The sequence below is a fragment of the Chiloscyllium plagiosum genome, unplaced genomic scaffold (assembly GCF_037043375.1).
Source record: "Chiloscyllium plagiosum isolate Xiang-an unplaced genomic scaffold, Cpla_swu_hap1 HiC_scaffold_25, whole genome shotgun sequence".
NCBI classification, from domain to species: domain Eukaryota; kingdom Metazoa; phylum Chordata; class Chondrichthyes; order Orectolobiformes; family Hemiscylliidae; genus Chiloscyllium; species Chiloscyllium plagiosum.
This window is the reverse complement of record NW_028270163.1, coordinates 27596590-27623072: the sequence shown is the minus strand read 5'-3', so window position 1 is coordinate 27623072 and position 26483 is coordinate 27596590. Positions and strand designations below refer to the sequence as shown.

General features: G+C 39.5%; 1 protein-coding gene across 2 annotated transcripts; it reads right to left on the bottom strand.

Annotated features, from left to right (window-relative positions):
• Nucleotides 1-1182: 1182 nt before the first annotated feature.
• Nucleotides 1183-18413, bottom strand: LOC122562094 (uncharacterized). 2 transcript variants are annotated; one of them, XM_043714611.2, is made up of 8 exons: nt 18151-18413; nt 13251-13347; nt 12825-13148; nt 11881-12135; nt 9538-9625; nt 7395-7465; nt 4722-4873; nt 1183-2675 (listed from the first exon to the last, which is right to left on the bottom strand). In XM_043714611.2, the coding sequence occupies exons 2-8, from the start codon at nt 13321-13323 to the stop codon at nt 2607-2609; spliced, it is 1032 nt and encodes a 343-aa protein (XP_043570546.2). In that variant the 5' UTR covers nt 13324-13347; nt 18151-18413; the 3' UTR covers nt 1183-2606. The 2 variants fall into 2 exon arrangements, with proteins under 2 accessions (XP_043570546.2, XP_043570547.2); XM_043714612.2 differs by lacking the exons at nt 7395-7465; nt 9538-9625 and having other exon boundaries at nt 18151-18401.
• Nucleotides 18414-26483: the final 8070 nt, after the last annotated feature.

The window sequence follows — 26483 nt, the reverse complement described above, 5'->3', positions numbered from 1 at the left end:
AGTGACTTTGGAGGAATAATTGTTAGCCAGAATAAATGTGGCTCTCACTCCCAGCTAATGTTAAAACTGACACATCCAGCTCACCACTGACACTGCCAGATTGTCTCTCCACCAACTGTCCCCAGATACCTGACCCATCCTCCTGGGTCCATCAACACCCACAAACTAACACCTGACACCACCTGGATCTGAACTCTACACGTCAATACGATTCCAATTCCTGATGACTCACATGGATATTGAAACCCCCAATCCTAACTTGAACCCTGACTTCCCCCCAAACCCAATAGATTCCTCCAACATCCACCTCTCAGATCGCAACCACCCAACATGGGTGGCAGGGCGGCTCAGTGGTCAGCACTCTGCCTCATAACGCCAGGGACCCTGGATTCGATACCTGCCTCGGGCGACTGGCTGTGTGGAGTTTGCATGTTCTCCCCGTGTCTGCGTGGGTTTCCTCTGGGTGCTCTGGTTTCCTTCCACAATCCAAAGATGTGCAGGTCAGGTCAATTGGCCATGCTATATTGCCCATAGTGTTAGGTGCTTTAGTCAGAGGTAAATATAGGGGAATGGGTCTGGGTACATTACGCTTTGGAGGGTCGGTGTGGACTTGTTGGGCCAAAGGGCCTGTTTCCATACTGTAGGGAATCTAATCTAAAAAAACCACCCACCACTGCACTGCATGCCTCAGCCATCTCAGACCCTACTCCTACCCATCTGGTACTGGTAGTACCCACAACCTATAATATTATTCCTCTAACCACATGCCAGCTGCACCACTCACAGTTACACACCAACACCCAAACCCCTCGCTTATTGTAAAAATTTACCTTCCCTCAGTAGTCAAACTGGCTTTAGGCACTTCAAACCACAGAATATAGCAATTACTGCTGAAAAAAAAGGCGCTGATTCAGTGCTGATCCACTCTGCTGCTGCCTGTGTGGATTTGCTGAACTGGACTGGTCTGCATCGCTTCAGCTGGGAAGGCTCTTGTCTCAAATTCTGTCCTGAAAACTCTTCTGGATGTTGGTATGTCATGACATACTGGAGTAACACACTGGAAATCCAGCCTCATTATTCCCAGAAACATTGCAAAAATTAAACATTTCATCAAAGTAAGTATGCAAAATTCCCATTTATCTGTCTCTCTAGAACCAGGCAAACAGAAAATATGGACCAGGATTCTATATTTAATATGAATGACTGTTTATTTAAAAAAAAGACTTGACACAGGTATGCAACAATGAACTGCTGACATATAACTCTAATAGTTAAAACTTGAACCCCCTTACAAAAGTATCTCAACATTCACATACAGACAGTCAAAAAAAATTGGTGTCATGGGTGTGGGGTGTTCAATAGCCTGCATCCACAGGATGTATTAAGATGATCCAATTGCTGGGCAGGATTTGCTGTTCTTCAATTTTTCTTCATCAGATATTATTCACTTCTTTGTGAACGGAATGGAGAGACCTGTTCATAAATTATAAAGTTTACTGGTTAAAAGCAACAGTTTACAGCAACTGGTGAGGGAAAATAAACTCTCTTTCTTCAGGTTTCAAATATGTTCTCCTGCAGACAGACAAACCACCTCCTCTTCCAGATGACCTGAAGATCTCTGGCAATGTTGTTCATACCCAAACCTAGTTCGGCTACCCAGAAGCCAATGATAACTTTTATAAGGGGCTTTGAGATTTAACGAGTAGAGTCATTGGCTGGCAGAAGGCCTTTATCATCCAGAGCTGGTCAGAACTTCTCGAACCAATCAGCTACTTGTTGCTGACTGAATCTTATGTGTACACATTCCCTGGTGCCAGCCTCTCTGCTTCCTCCACTGCTGAAACAAAGCAGCAATGTAAATACCACTGAGAATGTGTTTCAGTAACTTCCTTTCAAAATTTGCCATGATCCCTTCCACATCCTTGGTTTTTAAAACAGCCATTTTATCACTTCAGTTCACAACCAAAAATGCAGAAAAGTAGAAAGATATATTTTTTATAGTGAGGCAAAATTTTGTCTGATCTGGGTCAGAAATAGGGATTCCTACACAGATCAGAAGTTTAGAACCATTAAATTCCAAGATTCCAAGATATCCGTTGGACACTGACATTTGCAATGAAACACTAACAGAAAAACTTCCACTCCAGTTTGCTGGGAATGAAAAGTACTTAATCTGAATTTATAACTAAAAACTTCTGAACATGGTGTCGGATTATTGCAAAACGTTTTATTTTATGAATCATCACAACTATTTTTGTCATGAAAAGTCGACTACAATTCCAAGAAATCTAACCATGCAAATAACAAGGACAGTGGTTTTCATTAAATGTAGTTATAACTGTATTGTGATTATAACAATTTTTCTCAGTGGTCATATGGAAAATTATTTTCATATTTTTCATGATTATTCTTGCATACCTTTTAGAAACAGGTAAATTTCTACGAAGTGTTTTTTAACATCATTTGATACAATGTTTTCACAGAAATTGCATTTAGTAGAAAATTGATTAATAAGATCAATGTCATTCCAGGCCGTCTTCAGTCTGCATTATCCGTTGGAAATAAAGTTTGTTCGTAAAAGGTAAGGCCGTCCTTCTTATTTCAGCTTATATATCCAGAAAGAGTTGCTTATCTATTAAATTAGGTGACGCTGATTCTTTTCGCTCGTATGAATGCTTTAGAGAAAATGAAGGATTCAAGTAACTTATGTTAGCAATAGTTATGCAATCATGTACAACATTATGTATCAAATAACAGTCTACAGCAGATAAACTCTAGCTGTTCTATTAGTGTTTATCAAAACTTTTTTTAGTTTTATGTAGTGGAATCATCTACAGTGCGGGAAAAGGCCATTCAGCTCACCAAGTCCTCACCAAACCTCCAGACAGCATCCCAACCAGATCCATCCCCTCACTCTGTCCCCATTACCGTGCATCTCCCATGGCTTAATTCACCTGACCCGCACAACCCTGGAGCCTATGGGGCAACTCTTCTGGCATGGCCAATCTACCTAACCTGCACATTTTTTGACTGTGGGAGAAAACCGAAGCACTCGACAGAACCCCACAGAGGCACAGGGAGTGCAAACTCCACACAGTCAATGACTCAACATTGGAATCAAACCTGCTGTGAGGCAGCAGTGCTAACCACTGTGCCAAACATGGCTTGGAAAATAACAGATTGTCAATTAAAATTAGTCCCCTTTAGCTCCTGAAAGCTTTAATATCTCTGGTGAACATCTCTGGTGAAAGTGAACATCTCTGGTGGACAATTCCAATGTCAAGTAGAGAGGAGTTAAGATCAAATGTAATGGTTAAAATTAGATCAATTAATCTCAGCCAGCTACCGGGGACACTGCAGTTACAATGTAGTGCTTTTTCAGCTAAAGTAAATGAAATTCAAACACGGTTCCATTTGTTGATTATTACCACTGACTCCAGTTGGAATATCCTTTTCATTCACTGTGCAGTGCTCCCTGTCTCTGTCCCTACCTCAATCCAATTGCTGCAGTAATTCTCATACCCACTTTAGTTTTCTGCAATCTCGACTATCCCAGTGCTTTCTCAGCTGGCCACATGTCTTCCATCCTCCATAAATGTCCAGTCATTTTGGCCTCCGTGAATCAACTAAAATCAAATACTGCCCACTCATCACCCATATGTTCCCTGATTTACACTGGCTCACAATTCTCAGTTAAAAGTTTTAAGTTCATGTTCAAATCCTTTCCTATCTTCAAGCCTTCATATCCATGTGATCCCTTCCATCCTTAAAGCCTCTGGAATGCTACAATGCACCAGTTCTAGTTTCTTGTGCATTCCCAATTTTCACTGTCAATGATGGTTGGGCCTTACTGTATTGACCCATACATTGAGGAGAGGCCACTTTGACAGGTACGGAGGATAGTGCAATTTTGCACAGTTGGCAGAATGTAATGGTGGGCTTTCCCAATTCCCCCCCCCCCCCCTCCCCATCACAACATCCAGAGACAGACAGCCTTCCTGCTTAGGCCAGCTGCACATGTGTATGACAGAATTTGAGTGGGGTTGGAGATGGTGGGTGCTCAATGTGAGATGAGACCCAGTGAGGAAACTACATCCTCCGCCCAATTTTTGCCACTGTGAGCCAAGCTGGCTTACCTGTTGCACGGTGGCACAGTGGCTAGCACTGCTGCCTTACAGTGCCAGAGACCCAGGTTCAATTCCCACCTCAGGCAAATGTCTGTGTGGAGTTTGCACATTTTCCCTGTGTCTGCGTGGGTTTCCTCCCACAATCCAAAAATGTGTAGGTTAGGTGAATTAGCCATGCTAAATTGCCCATAGTGTTAGGTGAAGGGGTAAATGTAGAGGCATGGGTCTGGGTGGGTTGCTCCTTGGAGGGTTGGTGTGGACTTGTTGAGCCAAATGGCCTGTTTCCACAATGTAAGTAATCTAATCTAATCATAACCTCCTCTATGGACAGGCTAGCAACAACCCTGATGTGGTCTAGGTTTTGCCTGCTATCAAACCAACCACCCTCCCACTGAGACACCCAACCCACCCAAAAATTACCGGCTGGTTGGGGGCAAGAGGGAATTTGGAATGGCCAGCAGAGTAACTTATTCCGACCCTGGTTTTCAAACATTAGCGTAATGTATTTAAACATTGAATTAAAATTGGTGAAGGAAAACAGCATCTTAAGCAGCAACAATTCTGCTTTTACCATGAACAAAATGGATATAATACCTTGACGAATTTGCTTGATGAAAACGTCACCAGAAGTGCCAAAAGTATTAAAAGGACTATGATTAATCCCAGAGATAAATGAATACCAAAAATTGTTCTGATCTTTTCTTCCTTTGACTGAGAGAATGTTTCATTGTTGGGACACTCCAATCCTGAAATCAGACATGCATGATTGAGATCTTTTGATTACCGAATTTATATCATGCACTCCTAAAGCTTTAATTCAAACACCAGTCATTGAGATCAGAATGGAGCAAATTATATTAAATTGTGAGTTTAAATGCCCTGAGTTAATTGCATTAAGTGCTGACTACAACTAATTCCATTTTGGAATTTCTGCCATATGACTAGATGTTGCTGTTGGCCACATTGTCATAAGTGGCATTCAATCAACAAGAAGTATTCAGACACAGGAAACAGGAAAACAAATGACAGGAAGTTATTGAATGTTAGCAGCATGTCCACCTGGCAGCCAAACATGCTGAGTCAGGACAAGAGCTTGTTGTCTGAATCTGCTAATAAGAAGCAGAAATTATTTACTAATTTACTAAGGTCTTAAATATAGAAAAATTCTTGTAGTCTAACTTATGCAACAGATACTCCATATTTTAATAAGCAGAGAAGAAAGACATTTTGATGTTGGTATTGGTTCAGTTTGATTCATGTTGTGCTTTGTCAGGGGACGAAGTATTGCTTAGTAACAAATTAGTATCCCATTAGATGCTGGGTTCACTATTGCTGATAGATTGCAAATATAATTTTAAAAACTGACTGTGTAATTTCCTGTAACCTGCATGTCACATGGCAATCAAATGCAGTTTTAAGTTAATAATGACGTTAACTGATCTCAAACTCCATCTTAGCAGCTGAGAGCTTCTGGCTCTACTCTGTATTGTAATAGACACCTCTTTAAAATAGCTCTAGCTCCAAGCTGGGACCCTGTTCTTTTCTCCATTGACATCACTAGCCATTAATGTCCACTCTGAGCAGTCTGCTCTATACATGCTCACATCAGATCAAGAGCCATTGAGCCTTCCATCACCTTGGCCATATTGTTGAGTTTCTAATCTCGTTTAGTCCGAGACTTAAGTCACCGGATTTGAGGGAGTTGAGTTTCTTGCCATATTGAATCGCTCAGAAATTTAGGACAGTGATCTAAGCAACTTTCTTAAGAGCTTCAGGAGTACAGAAAATGATTCCATACATTTTTTAAAAAGCATCACATTTACAAAATGACAGTGATTAATGCTTTTATTAATAAATCTATATAATGGTAATCATTTTTCTGACACTATTAACTGACACTGGTTCCAACTACAGAAAAACAAAAATCAGGCTGGGTGGTGTAGATCCAATGAAAATGAAATTAGTGCGCATGAAAAATAATTCATTTTGGCATGTACTTGGCTTTATAAACAAAATCTCTACCAAGGGGATTTCTGAATCAGTTAGGGAAAGTGGAGTTTGAATTTTTTGTGCTGCTCATGGTGAAAGCTGTTAATGCCTGGGACTTGAACATTACCCAACTTTCTCCAGCCAGTAACATATTGGGAAGTTCCACACTAAATACAGAATATATATTTATACCAAAGCACTATGTTTTGTGTTCCATCTCAATGAAATGCATTCACTTAAAACTCAGGAGTTTATTCCCTTGCTGTACTTGCTCATTGCTATATTACCTTCTGCAGCCAATAATAATATCTCAATTAAAAGTTATAGCTATTAATTTAAAGAGATGCTGATTTGTTATAACATTTACTATCTGCCTTCAATCATCAGAGAAGCTAGTACCTTGGAATTTCCTTACTTTAGATTAGTTTTAACATTTTTTTCCAGCTGTCTGCCTTGAAGAAACAAGCAATGTTAAATAGTGCTCTACGTGATGTGGAAACAGTTTGGGTAGAAATGAGAAATTAAAAAGGCAAAAATCTTGTGGAAGTGGTATACAGATCCCTTACAATGGTTGCATTCTTAGCTTTATTTATTTATTTTTCAATTTAATACTAAGAAGGACTGCAATGTTTAACTTAAATTTTACTTTTTTCAATAATAAGGGTGACTGTTACGTTTAACTTTTAACTTTGTTCCTTATTTCTTTCTACCTTGGTTTTTGTACTAAGATGGCACAGTGTGTGGCCACATTGAAACCTTTTCACTGTGCTCCTGTACTTGAGTGCATGTAACAATAAAGTCTAAATCTAAATCTAAATATCCATCAGCAACCACATTTATGAGGGAGAGGATAAAACAAGAAATAATGAGCGCTTGTCAGAAGGTGCTGAAAAATGTGTTGCTGGAAAAGCGCAGCAGGTCAGGCAGCATCCAAGGAGCAGGAGAATCGACGTTTCGGGCATTAGCCTTCCTGAAGAAGGGCTTATGCCCGAAACGTCGATTCTCCTGCTCCTTGGATGCTGCCTGACCTGCTGCGCTTTTCCAGCAACACATTTTTCAGCTCTGATCTCCAGCATCTGCAGTCCTCACTTTCTCCTTTTTGCTTGTCAAAAGGGCACTGTGATAACCATGGGAGATTTAATCTACAGAGAGAATGGAAAACTCAAATGGACAAAAGTAGCCTGGATAAGATGTTCATAGAATATGTTCGGAATGGTTTCCTAAGATAATATGCAAGGTTACAAAGGAGGTGAGAATGGAAATTGCAGGGGCACTGACCGTAATCATTCAGTCTTCCAGGTCTTGGGGTGGTGCCAGGAAATTGGAGAATTGCAAACATCATGACTTTGCTAAAAAAAAATTAAGATAAACCCACAAAAATAGACCAGTTTAACTTCAGTAGTGAGGAAGTGTCTCGAAAGAATTATTCAGAATAGAATTGGAAGTCACCTGAAAAACGTGGGCTGATTAGGAAAGGCCGATATAAACTTCTAGAGAACTTGTTGTTTAAGTCACATGCGGGGGTTTTTAAAGGAAGTAATAGAAAGGGTCAATGAGGGTAATGCTGCTGATGTGGCATATACAAACACTTTCTAAAGACATTTGATAATGTACCACACAACAAACTTGTGAGAAAAGGTGTAGCTCATGGAATAAAAGGGTTGGTAGCAGTGGGAATGCAAAACTGGTTGAGTGATCAGAATCTGGGAATAATGGTCAATGGATGTTTTTCACACTGGAAGAAGATTTGTATTAGAGGTTCCGCAATAGTTAATATCGGAATATTTCTTTTCCTAATATATATCTAGATCTTAATGTGCAAGGGACAATTTCAAAGTTTGTGATAATACAAAACATGGAAGAATTATAAACTGTGAGGAGATCAGTGTTGAACTTCAAAAGGGCATAGACAAATTGGTGAAGTAGCAGACAGGTGGAAGATAAAGTTCAATGCAGAGAAGAGTGGGGCAATGTATTTTGGCGGGAAGAACATGGACAGCTAAAATAAGAGACGCATTTCTAAAGGGGGTGCAGGAGCAGCATGACCTAAATGGATATTGGTACAGATCTTCAAAGGTACAGGACAGGTAGGGACAGCAGTATGTAAAACATACAGTATCCTCAGCTTTATTAATAGGGATCAAAAAGTGTGGCAGCAGGTCAGGCAGCTTCCGAGGAGCAGGAGAGTCAATGTTTCAGGCATAAGCCTTTCATCAGGAATGTGGAGGGGGAAGGGGGTTGAGAGAGAAATAGGGGATGGGGGTGGGAGAGTGGAAGGTAGCTGGGAAGGTGATAGGTGAGTTCAGGTGGGGGGCAATTGTGTAGGTCGGTGGGGAGTGTGGAGCGGATAGTTGGGAAGGAAGATGGATATGCAGGACAGTTCAAGAGGACAGTGCCAAGTTGGAGGGTTGCATTTGAAATGAGGTGGGGGGAAGGGCGATGTGGAATTTGGTGAAGTTGATGTTGATGCCATATGGTTGAAGGGTCCCAAGGCAGCAGATGAGGCATTCTTCCTTCAGTTGTCGAGTGGCTTGGATTTGGCAGTGGCACAGGGCTTGCATGTCCTTATTAATGGAGGAGGCCCAGAACTTGCATGTCCTTATTTGTAGTACAAGAGAATGGAGGTGATGCTGAACTTGTTAGACCTCAACTGGACCTCAACTAGACCTCAACTAATGTTCTGGATCTAGGATATTAGGAATGATGTGAACACATTGGAGAGAGTACAGAAGTGAACTACAAAAATAGTTCGAGAGATGCGAAACTTCAGCAACAGTGATAGATTACAGAGATTAGATTTCTTACTGTGTGGAAACAGGCCCTTCGGCCCAACAAGTCCACACCGCCCCGCCGAAGCGCAACCCATCCATACCCCTACATTTACCCCTTACCTAACACTACGGGCAATTTAGCATGGCCAATTCACCTGACCTGCACATCTTTGGACAGTGGGAGGAAACCGGAGCACCCGGAGGAAACCCACGCAGACACGGGGAGAACGTGCAAACTCCACACAGTCAGTCACCTGAGTTGGGAATTGAACCCGGGTCTCTGGCGCTGTGAGGCAGCAGTGCTAACCACTGTGCCACCGTGTCAGCAGTTCCACCAACAGAGGTTGGCACTGTTCTCCTTGAACAGTAGAAAGTTAAGAGGAGACCAGATAGAAATTGTCAAAATCATGAGGGGGCTGGATAGAGTTGATAGAGAGAAACTGTGAACGGTTGTGAAAAAGATCAAGTTTGAAAGGCATATTTAATGATAAATTAAACTTCTTCACATGAGTAGTTCAGATATTGAAGGCATGGCAAGGAAATGTGATAGAGGCAAGTTAATTGAGACATTCAAGGGGACAGTGGATAATTATTTAAATAAAGATAATGTATAAAGAAAAAGGCAGGAGAAAGGCACTAAGTCATAATACCTATTAGACAGGTGGAACAGACTCAGTCGGCCCACTTGCTTCCTTCTGCATTTGAAGAGTTCTGCGATTCTATAACAGCATTTTCTGGCTTTGTGCAATGAGATAGGATTGATTAATAGTCTGATAGCAAATATGTCCTCAGGTAGCCACAATTATAATATGACATTTTATATTTGATTTGAGGAAAAGTGGAGTGGGTACAATTTTTATTGTTTAAAAAAACTTACAATTATGGGGCATGAAAGGACAGACAGCTAAAGTGAATTGGCAAATCAGGTTAAAGGACAAATCAATACTGGTAGACATTTAAGAGGATATTTTAGGATACACAGAATAAATAAATTCCAATGAGTAAACAAAAATTCAAGGGCTGAACTCACCATCAGTGATTAATCAGAAATGTTAAAGGTAATATCAGATTGAAAGAGAAAGCATATAATTGTGTAAAGATAATTTATAGGTCAGAAGGTTGGACAAAGTACAAAGAAAATCAAAGAATGAAAAAAGAATATTAAAGTGGGATAAATTAGATGATGAAAGAAAGCTAGCCATAAATATGCAAACAAAGAATAAGAGTTTCGGTACGTATGTAAAGAAAATATTTAACAAGAGTTAACAGAGTCAGCATTGTTCAAATAGAAAGTGAGACTGAAGAATTTTTAATGAAAAATAAAGATATGGCAGATGAATCGAATGGGTAATTTGCATCAGTCCTTACTGAAGAGGATACAAGTCAGATCTCAGAAGCAGTGATTAATCAGGAAATGGAGAAAGGGAGGAATTCCAGAAAATCTCAATCACCAGAGAAGCCATTCTGAATAAGTTGTTGGAGCTCTGAGCTGACAAGTGCCTGGGGCAGATGCACTTCATCCTTGGTCTGATAAAGAGTTGCTAGAGTGATCACTGACAAGTTAGTTTTAATTTTCCAAAATTCCCTTGATTCTCGGACAGTCCCATTAGATAGGAATAGTTAATATAAGTCCCTTATTCAAAAAAGGAGAGAAACAGAAAGTAAGAAACTGCAGACCAGTTAGATTTTAAACAAGGTAAATATTAGAAGTTATTATTAAAGAAATCAGTGCATGGCATTTGTACAAGTTAAGGTTAATCAAATGTGAACATTGTTTTGTGAAAACCAATCCTCTGGAGTTCTCAAAGGAGGTAACATGTGTAGTGGATAAAGGGGAACTGATGGATGCACTGTATTTAAAATCCTAGAAGGGATTTGATAAGATACCATATCAAAGAGTATTGTGGAAAATGAAAACTGACACTGGCTTACTGACATGAATAGTAGATTGTTTGGCTATCAGAAAGCAGAGAGTGGGCATAAATGATTCTTTTTCAGGTTGATAAGACATAATGAATGTTATTTCACAGTGATCAGTGCTAGGACTTCAAATGTTTACAATTTAACTAAATGATTTAGATGAAGAGACAGAAGGTATGGTTGCCAAATTTATTGGTGACACAAAGCAAGTGGTCTTATAAGGAAAGGTTGGACAGCCTAGGCTTGTATCCACTGGAATTCAGTGACTTGATTTAAACATGAAGTATTTGAGAGGTTTTGACACTTTAGATATGGATGTTAGCTCTTCTGGAAAAAAAAATAGAACTTGGGATCTCTTTTTCAAGGTCAGGATGCCACTCAATTAAAACAAAGACATGATGGTTTTTTTCAGAAGGTTGTGAGTCTTCGGAGCTCACTTTGCAAAAAAAGTGGTGGAAGCAAAATCCTTGCATATTTTTAAGGCAGAGTTCAACAGATTCTTGTTAAGCAAAGAGGTGGAAAGTTATCAGTGATAGGCAGGGTTGCAGACCTTATTGGTAATGGAGCAATCTCAAGCATCTGAGTGGACCACTCCTGCTCCTAATAGGAGTGTTTGTATATAGATTTAGATTTCTTACAGTGTGGAAACAGGCCCTTCGGCCCAACAAGTCCACACCAACCCTCTGAAGAGCAACCCACCCATACCCATTCCCTTACATTTACCCCTGCACCTAGCACTATGGGCAGTTTAGCACGGCCAATTCACCTAACCTGCACATTTTTGGACTAGGGGAGGAAACCGGAGCACCTGGAGGAATCCCACGCAGACACAGGGAGAATGTGCAAACTCCACACAGACAGTTGCCTGAGGCGGGAATTGAACCCGGGTCTCTGGCGCTGTGAGGCAGCAGTGCTAACCACTGTGCCACCGTGCCAGCCATGAATGTTTGTTAGTGCATTTTGATTTCCCTCAGTCCATATATTTTCTTTCCTACATGTCTACTAGACAACTTACACAACTGAAACATGCAAAATCTTTAGTTTCAAGTGGAAGTAAATTAAATAAAACTTACTTGTAGAAATATATGAATTTTCATAGCATAAAGAGCAGCTATAGTTTATGGTGCATAGTTCTCCACTAACTGGAATGTAAGTAGTGATGTTGAACAACTTATCTTTTGTTCGTGTTACACTCAAATTAGCTGCCAAGTTAGTGCCATTTTCATTTTCCCAGTGGGGTTTTGCCAATGGATATCCAAGTGTAGTACAAGAGAGACCTTTCTCACCACCTTCAATCCTTTTGGATACTTGCAGAACAGTATATGGAGCTGAAAAACATGTTTTACAAGTTTCAACTTTCGTCTCCAAACCTGTGATTGTACAGCTGGATTAAACAAAATCAACACCAATCTTCCAATTAGCGTCAGAAACATTAATTTTCCAATACTTCTATTTCGACTGAATTGGCCCAAACTCATACCATTATTCAAGTTTGAAATCTTGCTTAAGTAAACTGAATGAGCAACTTTAAATCATTCATTTCAATTACATTTTCCCTCCTTACATAAAAGCAGTGACTAATACTGGAGCATGGTGATATTGTGTGCCAGCAGTTCTCAAATACCTTAACCAATGTGGCAGTTATCATTTGTGAATCCTGGAAGTAAATGATGACAGGAACTTTAACCACTGAGACATTATACCAAGCTCAATCACATCCTCATCCAATGCCTACTTATGTGCATTTTCAGAAAGTATCAGTTGACAACAATAAGTAGCAGGAACTCTGGCTGATGATATGATGACAGTATTACAGCCAATTCTGTAAATGCATGGTTACCCGTGATGAATCACAAGTACTTAGGAACAGGAGATTGTATTGACACAGAATAGACCAATAATGCAAATAGTTTCTTTACTGATGCAATTGTATTAGTTTTCATCTTAAAAGTCTTCTTTTAAATATTGTAATCATGTGTACTGTTTTGTTGACCAAAAATAGATTTTCTTTACTTACCATGAATGAAAAGTTGGATGTTTTTATACTTGTAGCCACCTGGCCCACAGTTTATGAAAATCTGATAATTCCCTTCATCCACAATTTCTGATTTCTCAATTATCAATGATACCTTTTTGTAATCTGTAACACATCTTTTTTGTTTCTGACCAGTCGTTTCATTGTCAGATGTGCATAGGATTTCAGTCGAATGAGAATTCACATTGAAGTTCCAGCTAATATTGCAATTTTTCTCCCAATGTGACTTATACTCACAAACCAAAACAATGCGGTGGTTATGTATTCCAGTCAATGGACTGTTACAATCCAAAGTTATAAATGAATCTGCAATAAATGTGGATATCAGTTAACATTTAAAATTTATGGTAAAACCATATATTGGTGAAATACTAAAAATGGCAGAAATTATGCACCAAGAATACTTACTATTGGTTATAGTGGATGGGCAAAAAACAATCACAATAATATACAAAAGTTTTGGAAAGCAGTAAGTGGCCATCCTTCTCTTAGGACTTTAAGGAACCTGTTTAAAATATTTGTACAAAACAAGTAACATTACTTGAATGCAATTACTGTTGGAAACAGTTTGTTTCTGTACTCGGATGCTGTGGCATTATTATTTAAGACTGGGAGCTACCATTTTGCACAAAAGAAATCTACATACAGGTACTTATATTGTTTGCTGCATATGCATAGATAGTTAAACTATGCTCTGAACAAAGTGGTCTCTACATTTGGGCTTATGCTGCAATCTGAACAGATACGCCTGTACAAAAGTCTGAGACATGCATGCTTACAAAGAGAGACCCAGGATAGGTTGTGCGCAGCTAAGTTGGTAAACATGTTCTTGGTGGAACTATTCATATGGGAGAAAATTCAGCAATGACGTAAGTATTCACATGGGAGAAAAATCAACCCAGATCTGATACTTAAGGCCACTTTGAAGATGTGTTTGATGATGTGTTCATATGATTCAGGAGAAACATGGTGCAGACTTTTGGATTAAGTTGATAAATAAGTATTGGCGTTCACAAGAAAGTGTGTATAATTAAAACCCAAATATTAATGAACATGATAATAGTTAACTAATGAATATTTTAAAAAGTATAAAATCGATAACTAATGGTTATAAAAAAGTACATTTGAGTGCTCACTACAATCAGAACAGTTTTAACAGTATAAGACTTTTTGACCATATAAATGATTTAGATGTGAACAAAGGAGGTATGGTTAGTAAGTTTGTAGATGAGACCAAACTTGGAGGTAGAGTGTTCAGCGAAGAAAGCTACCTCAGAGTACAGTGGGATCTTGGTCAGATGGGCCATTTAAATGGGAGGAGTGGCAGATGGAGTTTAATTTAAATAAATGTGAGGAGCTGCATTTTGGAGAGGCATCTTAGGGTAGGACTTATAAACTTAATGGAATGGTCCTTTGAATGTTACTGAACAAAGTGATCTTGGAGTGCAGGTCAAGAGTGCGATGCTGGAAAAGAGCAGCAGGTCAGGCAGCATCCGAGAAGCAGGTGAATCAACGTTTCAAGCTTAAGCTCTTCATCAGGAATTGATCAAGATCTTAAGCCCAAAACGTTAACTCTCTTGGATGCTGCCTGACCTGCTGTGCTTTTCCAGCACCACATTCTTGACTCTGATCTCCAGCATCTGCAGTCCTCACTTTCTCCTTGGAGTGCAGGTTCATAGCTCCTTGAAAGTGGAATCGCAGGTCGATAGGATAGTGAAGAAGGCATTGATATGCTTCCTTTACTGCTCAGTGCATTTAGTATAGGAATTGGGACGTCATGTTGCGGCTGTACAGGACATTGGTTCGGTCACTTTTGTGTGCAATTCTGGTCTCCCTACTATAGGATGGATGTTGTGAAGTTTGAAAGAGTTCAGAAAGATTTACAAGGATGTTGCCAGGGTTGGAAGGTTTGAGCTGCAAGGAGAGCTGCATAGGCTGGGGTTATTTTCTCTGGAGGCTGAGGGGTGACCTTATAGAGGTTTATAAAATCATGAGGAGCATGGATAGGATAAACAGGCAAAGTCTTTTCCCTGGGGTGGGGGAGTACAAAGCTAGATGGCATAGGTTTAAGGTGAGAAGGGGAAGATATAAAAGGGACCTAAGGTACGTGTATGGAATGAGCTGCCAGAGGAAGTGGTGGAGGCTGGTATGATTACAACATTTAAAAGGTATCTGGATATATCGTAGAAAGTGTTTAGAGGGATATAGGCCAAATGCTGGCAAATGGGACTAGATTTATTCAGGATATCTGGATTGCATGGATGAGTTACAGCAAAGGGTCTGTTTCCGTGCTGTATATCTCTGTGGCTCTATGACCAAATAAATCACCAATTATTATTGTTAAAATAAGAGACTGCTACTCAGAAACACAGATTGGATGTCTCTGAGAAAAGAAACCACAATGATTTTATTATATACTCCCTTGTGGGAAATGGACTCTTTCTTATTTTTAAATGAGGCTCATGGGGTTTCAAATTACATCATGGGGCACTAAATGTAAATATATAACATCCCTTTGATTTCAATTGTTTAAACGAAATAACGTAATGCTGCTTCGAATATTACAGGGAAACATTCCTGTTATAACTGTTAACCATAATATTTTGTAAAATCTCCCCTTAACCTTTTAAACTGCAGGGAACACGAGCTTAGCTTTTGAACCCTTGCCTCATAACTTAACCCCTGGAGGCCAGGCATCAATCTGCTTAATAGTCATTGCATTCCCTTCAAGATTTCAAATTAGTAGGTTTTTGTCAGTAAAGCTTATGAAGGGTTATGGAATCTGAATGGATTACAATGTATGAAGTTAAGACATGGATCAGTTCTGATCCAATGAGATCCAATTAGATGCTGAATGGTCTAACTCTTATTCTGACTTTTTTACATCTAAATTCATAAGAACTGCTACAGGTAAATAAAACATGATGTGATGAACAGTTCTCCATCAAATTTATTTGAAAGCATCCATTGTTCCAAATGGTCCTCCCATCTCTCTCCTTCTCCCAAGTCTGCTGTGTTGCTCCACTCACAAGACCTCTGAGCCTGGAAGTCTGGGTCACTTGCTGATACTTAGCATTGTCCCAGTTTGGCAGGATTGGAGAATAAGCTGACACCAATAGTCCTGGGAAATATGGACTGATGGGACACTTTGTATCTCCAGATGGGTTTTGGTTCTCCTCTTCCACACCACACTCCCCCCTCCCTCCCACTCATTCCCACCCTCCACCCGCTATGCCTGTTATGGGTAAGGAGAGGAATTTTCAAGAGCTTTCTTCACTTTTTATTGCCTTGCTTTGTCTTCTTTCTTTTCCCTGCAGGGAGATGAGAAGAATAAAGGTATGGGCAGTGGGACAGTGTTAATCTCAATGATAGCCCAACCCAACAATAGGAAGATAAAGGAGGGTGACATGGCTGGTGGCTGGAGGCTCCTTCGCAAAAAACAAACATTAACCCCAATACCAGTAAGATGCAAAGTCCCAATCCTCTCTGTCCCCACTATATATAGTTTCAAGCTTTTAAAATTCATTAGGTTACAGGTTAAAAGTAGAGTTAATATGAATAAAATTGACTGTTACTCAGGCAAAAGGGCCTTTATCCTCTGAAGTAAGAAAGATGATCTCACTGGAACATATAAGGTTGAGAGCACTTGACATGATGGATGCCAAGAGTTTGCTTGCCTTGGCTGGGAAATCATCTCAAGGTACTCAGATGGTTCTTTAGGAATGAGATGAGGAGAAATAGCCGCACTTAGGATTGTGAATCTTTTGGATTTCAGTAGGTGCTCAATCACTAATCAATCATCATTTATATAAATGATTTGGATATGAGCATAAGAGATATAGTTAGTAAGCTTGCAGGTGACACCAAAATTGGAGGTGTAGTGGACAGCGAAGAAGGTTATCTCAGATCACAACGGGATCATGATCAGATGGGCCAATGGGTTGAGAAGTGGCAGGTGGAGTTTAATTCAGATAAATGCGAGGAGCTGCATTTTGGGAAAGCAAATCTTAACAGGACTTATACACTTAATGGTAAGGTCCTAGGGAGTGTTGCTGAACAAAGAGACTTGGAGTGCAGGTTCATAGCTCCTTGAAAGTGGAGTTGCGGGGTAGATAGGATAGTGAAGAAGGCATTTGGTATGCTTTCCTTTATTGGTCAGAGTATTGAGTACAGGAGTTGGGAGATCATGTTGCGGCTGTACAGGACATTGGTTAGGCCACTTTTGGAATATCGCATGCAATTCTGGTCTCCGTCCTATCGGAAAGATATTTGGAAACTTGAAAGGGTTCCGAAAAGATTTACAAGGATGTTGTCAGGGTTGGAGGATTTAAGCTATAGGGAGAGGTTGAATAGGCTGGGGCTGTTTTACCTGGAGCTGAGGCTGAGGGGTGACCCTATAGAGGTTTACAAAATCATGAGGGGCATGGATAGGATAAATAGACAAAGTCTTTTCCCTGGGGTGGGGAGTCTAGAACTAGAGGGCATAGGTTTAGGGTGAGAGGGGAAAGATATAAAAGAGACCTAAGGGGCAACTATTTCACGCATACGGTGGTGAGTGTATGGAATGAGCTGCCAGAGGAAGTGGTGGAGGCTGGTACAATTGCAACATTTCCAGGACATCTGGATGGGTCCCTGAGTAGGAAGGGTTTGGAGGGATATGGGCCAGTGCTGGCAGGTGGGACTAGATTGGGTTGGGATATCTGGTCAGCATGGACAAGTGGACTGATGGGTCTGTTTCCATGCTATACATCTCGATGACTCTATGACTCCACAAGGAACAAATATTGCAAGATATACACAAAGAGAAGTGAAAGATGGAAATGCTATAGAGGCATCTGACATTACCTACAGAAAGACAAAGCGTTTCAGTTTGTTACTGAACGTTGGTAAGCAAAAGATTCAAAGCTATAGCTAACATTTTCTAAAGCAGTGACTCTAACTTGTGAAAGACAGATAAACCGGTCCGTTGGAAATACTCGGACACACACACACACTGACAGAGACACACACACCGTACACAAACAGACAAACTCCCTAACCCAGAGACTGACACCCCCCAACACTCTCTCTCACGCACACGCGTACACACACTGCTCTTTGTATCTGATGTTTGATGAACAGTTCCTTTCGTTGAGAAATACTACCAGGTTCAGATGTTTGAAACGCAAAAACAAATACCTCCACGGACTACGACCAGCAGTGAAAGCAAAACAAGTGGCAGTAAGGCAGGATTTGAAAAGCTTATTAAATCTTGCGAACTAAAACAAAAGCAATGCCCTAATCTATTGTAAATTGGAGATCATTTCACCTTTTGTTATGTTGCCATTGTCGACTCTTTGCTATCAGCGTAGAGATCAGTCTTGACTACAGCCCTCAATACATGTCAATTGTAACTGGGGGCATTTCTGCTGACGATGCGTCGATCTCATTTAAGTTTTGCCTTGTCTTGCCATCATAATCAATTTCCTCCCACACAAAACAACTACTGGTATCGTTCTTCTCAATACTTCAATGTTCGGACTCTGTTCCTGCCTGCCAACCCTTTTTCAATCCCTCTTAACCAGAGTTTCAGTTTCATTATAAAACAAACTGAGATGCAATCATTTCGTCAAACACTAGTTGCACTTGCATGTGTCAGAAGCAGATCAATGCGTGAATATTGACCACTCGTGCTTATTCCATCACGAGATCGCAGCAAACTCACCACAAGCTAAACGCCCCAGAAGTTGCATTTCTCAGAATAACCTTACAGTTATGGAGTCATAGAGATGTACAGTGTGGAAACAGAGCCTTGTTACCAATTTGTCCATGCCAAACAGATATCCTAAATTAATCTAGTCCCATTTACCTGCACTTGCCCCATAACTCTCTAAACCCTTTCTATTCATATACCCATCCAAATGCCTTTTAAATGTTGCAATTGTACCAGCCTCCACCACTTCCCCTGGCAGCTCATTCCATACATGCACCTCCCTCTACGTGAAAAAGTTGCCGCTTAGGTCACTTTTAAATTTTTCACCTCTCACCCTAAAACTATGCCCTCTAGTTCTGGATTCCTCCACTCCAGGGAAAAGGTATTGTCTATTTATCCTATCCATGCCCTTCATGATTTTATAAACCTGTATAAGGTCACCCCTCAGCCTCTGACGCTCCAGGGAAAACAGTCCCAGCCTGTTCAGCCTCTCCCTATTGCTCAAACCCTCCAACCTTTCCACCCTAAGAGTTGGTTAAGGGAAGTGGGGTGTGTTGCAGTCCTCATTTTGAACTTGCACACAGAAACACTGAATCTGGCTACATTAAACATCAGAAAATTGAATAGCTCAGTAAACATGCCTGTTAAATAAACCACAATCTATTTCAATGGATGGGGGAATAAATGGGTTCCTCTACATATGTACACTCCCACCAAGTTCATTTTCAGACATTCACTGTGCCCAGCAGCACACTCACAACCATGTAGAGAGCTAGGGAGAGTTTCCTTCAACCAATGTCCTAGTCTACTGTAAACGTCATTAAAGATACACTTTCCATGGGTGGGCATGAGCTCTTGAAAGGGGAGCGTCGGGGCACCTTTATTATTAGAACCGACACAAGATCATCGATCTGGAATGTGAACTTTGTTTCTCCCTAGAGTTGCTGCTTGACTTGCTGAGTCTTTCCAAATCAAAACCGATCAAATGTCAAAGACTGGATTATTACAGGAATTATTATCTCACCTTCCAACACCACAAAAAATGCTCCACTATCCACAAGGCACAAGCCCAAGGATTTAATGGGATGCTTTCTCATTGCTGACATCAACAAGAGTACCCTCAAAAAATTTATTGCAATCTGAGGACACACAGTCCACCGACTCAGCACTTTACAGATTAGCCCATGCACCTATCCCTCCAAGTATTGGAAACAGTTTCAAACATTGGCCTCAGGAGCAAGAGCTCTTAAAGTGATTGAACAGCACCAGCCAAATTTGGAGGAGTAATTACATGGGCAGGGATTGGAATTCTGAAACATAAGAAATTATGGCTTTATTCTAGTTCTGTTAACTACCATACCAGAGCATACATTAACAGCTAAATAATCATGTACTGTGGTGAGAGGTGTATGATTTATTTATATATGTGTGTATTGTTTTCGAGTTTGGACTTCAAACTAGTGGCATGTGTGTGTTGGCCTTTTTTTGAGGGGTAGTCTTTCCAGAGCAATGATTTTATATCATTTTGTGCCTCCTGGAGCATTAATGGAAGTTTGCTTATGTTGTGGTAGTTTATGAATTAATTTTAGTTTAGGGAAGCCCAGAGATTGAAAAGCTTTTAGGTAATTTTAAAGAGACCTAATTGGATCAGATGCAAGAATAGTTTCTCCTACAAGGGAGATTGTTCATAACAGTTAAGAGAATGTTATCAATGGATTGAGTTTAGCAAGTGAATCTTCCAGTCCAGGATTATTTGGTTGGAACTCTGCACGTTTGCAAGAATATACTAGGGAAAATGTTTCACAGGTCGGGGAAAAAAGCAGTAACATCAAATTTACAGATTCAATTTGAGAAGGAACGTTTCGCTGGTTTTGAGTAACTGTAAAATGATGATATTGGGCAATAGATGGGATTTTATTTGGCTGTGTATTTTGAAATCTTTCGAATTGTACAATATTTAGATAACATACTTTTAAAATTTCATATTTATTCCTTTGATGCAATACATTACCTTTATTTTTATAATCAAACCTGCAACTTTGCTTGCACTTCAGTGAAAGACTGCCTTGTTAAAAAAGAACATCATATGATCTATCAAGCCAGATTTTATTTGGGAATCTGACTTATCCAGTAATAACATCCATTATATCATAACAGTCAGAGTATACACTATACACACATTTGAGGGGTGGGAAAGAAGGATTCATTTCCAATCAATATTTTGAACAGTTTATACCAATAAATAAACCTCTGCTCCAATAGTTTTATGTGGGATGAAATGCTTTTAGTTCTGCTGATGGCGACTTAGGTGTACCATGAGATTGCAAGATGTTGATGAGCTGTTGACCTCATACAGTGCAGTTGAAACCAGTTTGTCACTCACACTCAGACTATTAGCTGATTTCTTCAGATTCTGGTTTCTGAAGACCTGATGGTGGGACAATTGTACAATTTATTGTATTAAATAACACATCATCAAATCATCAGCTAATGAATGAGGAGAAAATACTTTTGTACTGAGAGAATGAAGACAGTTTCTTTATTTAATGCAACTACTGAGAACAATAGATTTACGGTATGAATTTAGTTACTTCCAGCATAATTTAGTAAATTTGCTGGTTGAACAGTAAAACATATTTGTAACAATGATGCCTCTTTGTTTCCTATACATTGCAAGTGTAGAAAAGTGGCAGTAACATGTTTGTTCAACATCAAGAAGCATATTTTATCTCCTGGACCCCTGTAAGTAATACTATAAGAAATCTGCTGGTAACTTAATGAAACTTCCAATTGTGACCCAATGAAAGGGCAAAATATTCCATTTTTAATGTTTTTTCCGATTTTACTTCTGACACATGAACAAATGAATTAATAAATCAAAGTACAAAATTCTTTAGACTATGAGTTTTCTTGCTATGAAGCAATTGTTTTGAATATGGATTTATTAGACTTCAAAATTGTTTGTTTAAGCAAGCAAGGTACAAATTAATGAAGACTCTGAATTTGGACACCTTTTATCATATAGATAGAACAAACATTTTGGAGAATTTTATGATCTTGAGAATGGGTATATTGGGTTGCAAACTACAATTTCTCATGGTAATGAAGAGAAAAGCATGACTCACCTGTTTGCCAGGTTTCTAATTTATTTATTCAAAGGCACGTGGTTATGATGGCTAGCCCAGCATTTATTGCCCAACTCTAGTTGCCCTTGAGAGAGTTATGGTGAGCTATCCTTTTGAATCACTGCAGTCCTTGTGGTGTTGTGACACCCACAGTGCTATTAGAAAGGGAGTTCCAGGATTATGACAAAGCAACAACGTAGGACCAGCAATATAGTTCCAAGTCATGATGGTTTGTGCCTTATTGGGAAATTAACAGGTAATGATGTTCCCATGCTTATGTTGCCCTTGTCTTTCTTAGAGACAGGGTCATGAATTTGAAAAGTATGGGAGAAAGGAACCTGGTGAGTCAATGCAATGCATACTTTTGATGATATACTTTGCTGCTACTGGGTGTTATTGGAAAAGGGAGTCATAGTTAAAGTTGGCCGTTGGGTCAAGTGGGCTGTTTTGTTCTCAATGTGGTCAAGCTTCTTCAATGTTGAAGAAGTCCCCAGTGGAGAGTATGCCATCACACACTTGACTCCTGCCTTATAGATGGTGGATAAGAAATGGAGAAACAGGAGGTGAACGACTCTGTGCAGGATTCCTAGGCTCTGATGTGCTCTTGTAGCCATAATGTCAATGTACCTGGTACAGTTCAGTTTCTGTTAAGTGGCAGTTCCCAGACAATTATGCCTCTAAGTTACATCACTGTGCATGTGTAGACTGTCTAAGGTTCCTTGCATGGCAATCAGTGTGTCAACACATCAATTGTGGCACTGGCTTCCAGCTCTAGAAGTTGCTGTCAGTCATGGAGCTCAATGGGACATGCAGTCGGAAAGAAAATTACAGGAATGGTGCTCTCAGAATGTAGGTATTGGAGATTGCAGTAATAGATCAAATGCTACTTTCACCTCATCAACCCCAAACCTGGATGTTGCTCATGGTGATGGACTTCATCAGTATCTCAGGGGCCATAATTGGTGCTGAACACTGTGTAATCATCAGTGAACCTCTCCACAGCTGACCAGAAGAAGGAGAGAAGGTAATTGATGAAGTAGCTGAAAATGGTTGGGCCAAGGTCACTACCTTAAGGATGTCATGCAGGGTCGTCATTAGACTGAGACAATTGACTTCCAACAATCCCCAACCAGCTTCTGTTGTGCTGGGCATGATGCCAATCAGCACAGAATTTTCCAATTCACTCCCATAGAATCCATACTCACTTAATACCATACTCAGCCATCTGTTCCTTAATGTGAAAGGCTGTCATCTCACCATTGGAATCCAGTTCTCTTGTTCATGTTTTGTTCAGATCCAAGCCTGTATTGAGGTCAGAAGCTGAGTGGCCCTGGCAAAATCCAAACTGAGTGTCACTGAGAAGATTATTCATGTATGAGTGTCACATGATAGTCATTTGATGGCCTGATCCATCACTTTACTATCGATCAAGAATAGACTGGTGGGCAAAAATTGACTCGGTTTGATTTGTTCTGCTTTTTGTAGACAGCTCGTATCACAACAACTTTCCTTGTGGTTGGGTAGATATCATGTTGCAGTTGCTCGGCTAAGGGTACAGCTATTTTTGGAGAACATGTCTTCAGTACTATTGCTGGAAGATTATAAGGGCCCTTAGCCTTCACAGTATCCTGTGCCTTCATCTGTTTTTTGATCTCACACAAAATGATTTGAATTGGCTGAAGGCTGACATCGTGATGTTGGGAAACTCCAGAGAAGACCAAGTTTGATTAGCTACTCAGCATTTCTTGTTGCCAAGAAATTTTGGCGCAATTTTGGCACAAACTACTCTGCAATATGGAGTGAAACCAGTATGAGAGGTTCCAGTGCTGGATCTAGTTCCAGTCATCATGAAGACCCTACCTTTTCAATCTTGACTAAGGTGTGGTGACCCTCAGATTAAACTCACCACCAGTCATCTCTGCCTAATGAGAAAGCAGCCTCTGGGACCATGTCCTGTTTCACTGTCACAGAACTCCGCTGAAGTATCAGCCTAGATCATGTGCTTAAGTCTCTGGGGAGGACTTAAATCATGATCCTCTGGCACAGAAGCCACATGTGACAATCTTTACTGTTCCAATGTATTTATGGAAGCTTCCCCAAAATGACGGGTGGCATATAGCTAAAGCAAAATACTTAAGTTACCTTTTAACTCAGTGATGAAGGTACACGTAAAAAGTGATAAATTCTCGACCAAGCTAATGATTTGTTTTTTGGATATTAAAAGGAATCAATGATTTTGGCTATCTAACATCTTCAGAAGTAAGTTATTGACATATGCAAGCAACACTGGTGTCATTCTACAAATGGAAATACTCTGATTTCTTCTCAATATCTCTGAAATATTTATAAGATGATTTAAACTACATGCAATGGAACAAAAACATGAAAAAAAACGAAATGTAAAAATAGTTTCAGGCACTAACCACTATCTCAAGAACTGGAAAAACACAAGTTAAATAAAAGTTAAATATAAAAACAGACCAAGAACAGATAATCTGATAAGGGGAAAGTACGTCTATCATAAATGATTAGCATCTATAATTACCAAATGTCAGACTGCCCAAAGCCATACAGGGAATAAACTACAACTTTTGAATGGTTTTAAAGGTGGTATTATCTTATGGAAACATGCAGGTGGAACAAAGAACCTAAAATCCTAAACTAAAGTGAAATTCGAGCGTTATAGCTAATAGGTGTGAACAGCTTCTTTGTTAACTTGTTTATTTTCCGTATCAGTAAAGATAAGCTCATTATATGACAATTATGAACAGACAAGTTAAAGGCTCACTAATTTAATATGATGCAATAAATAGAATTATTAGGTTGCTTAATTTAGTTTTAAAAACAAATAAAATAATCGCTTGATTCTTAAACCAAATAAAACATGTAACCTTTTACAAACTGCACCATACTAAATGGGATCATTATTCTGACATAGTTTCTACCCTACATACAAACAGAAAATGTAGATGTAATCCCAACTAGAAAATAGATAATACCATGTTAGTATTAATTTAGATGATGTTACATTAACATTTTATTTTCTGATGTGGACATAGCTTAGTGGTAAACATGAGTTTAAAAACACCAGTTCAATTAATGATTAAGGCTTGCCATGTGTCACAAAGCTAGTCCCTTTTTTTTCCTAAAAGCTGTTCCTTGGCTCAAGGGCACTCTGTCCTTGATTTTCCTTCAGAGGGGTAATAGACCCAGCCAGGCTCAGCTTAGTCTGGTTTACTACAGAGATTAAAAGGATTTTGAGAGGCATTTTGTTTTTATGTAAACAAAAGAGACTTCAGGCCAAAGTGGTCATGCTTTAGAAGTGACCTGTATGAGGAAAGGGGAGTGGTCAACTCTCTTGCTGAGCTGAGCAGTTTTAGTTCAGTCTTGAACTGATTGGAAGTTCAACAGGGAGTTGTGTGGAAACTCTCTGTCTCTGTCTGTCTCTCTCTCTCTCTCTTTGCCCTTCAACTTCAATCTCTAAGCATGTGTTCCATTTATACTGGTTTTTAAAAGGAGTTTGTTAATTTGGACTGTTGTGTATATTCAGAACAACATAATTAACTTTAGTTGGATAGGCTGAGTTCTGTTGGGGTTCTTTATTCTGTTCTTTGAGTTTCATTGTGTAATTTTGAGAATAAATTATTGTCTGTTTTAAAATCTAGTAGCCAACCTAGCTAACGTAATTCAGGTAAATTTCACTGTACACTTACCAAAACAAATTGCACAGTTATAGTCTGAGCTGACTGCTTAAGAATGTTTTGAGTGGTCTGGCTTAGTCCATAACACATGTGATGAATATGGTCAAGGACAACAGTGTTGCATTTATTACTAAATGTGCTGCTTATCTGTTGGAAGCCCTTCTTATTGTCAACATTTTTGGTGAAGTATTATAGCAATTATAAAAAAAGTTATTGCTATATCTACCAAACTTGATGATCTGATTTCACTTCAATTTCACTTGCTCAACCCTACCCCTGCCTCATCTCAGCTCAGCTGCTGCTGAAAACCTCATCCTTTGTCAATTTGAGACATAATTACTCATAATTAGCTGCCCCCACAACATTCTATTCTCCAGAAACTTGAGATGATCCAAAACTCCTTTAACCATGTCCACAGTCAGACCAAAGTCACATTCACCTATCACTCCAGAGTTTACTACGTGCTTCATGTTCAGTAATACCTAAGTATTATAATTATGATCTTTATTATCAAATCTGACCATAGTCTAACCTTTTCTTATGATTGGAGCCTTTTTCAGACCTATAAACATTTGAAATAACTGAGCTTCTGTAATTACGTCTTTTTATCACTAATTTTAATTGCTCTGTTTCATTGTTTAGGCCCTAAATACTGTAATTTCCTCCCGAAATCTCTCTAAGGAAAAAAAGACATTTATGTAACACATTTTATGATCTCAGGACTTCCCAATTCATTTGATGTGTAGTCATTATTGTGATGTAGGAAATGCTGCAGACAATTTGTGCAAAATAAACTTTCACAAACAGCGGTGAGTTCATGACTCGTTAGTCTGCTTTTGAAATGTTGGTTGAGGGAAAAATATATTGGCTGGGAGACGGAGGTTAATTCCTTCCTGCTTCTTTAAATATTGCTATGGGATCTTGTACCTGAAAGGGCAGGTGAAGCATTGGATTGACAAAGCTACTTTTCTTTTCTCTTTCAAATGCTCCATAACAACAACCTTCTTGAGAATCCAGTGAACCAGTTACCTTAGTATTCCCTCCTGTGGCCTTGGTGTTCAAACAACACTCACGTTTAATGTTTCACCATGTTAAAGGTACTATTGTAAGTTGTTTTATTCTG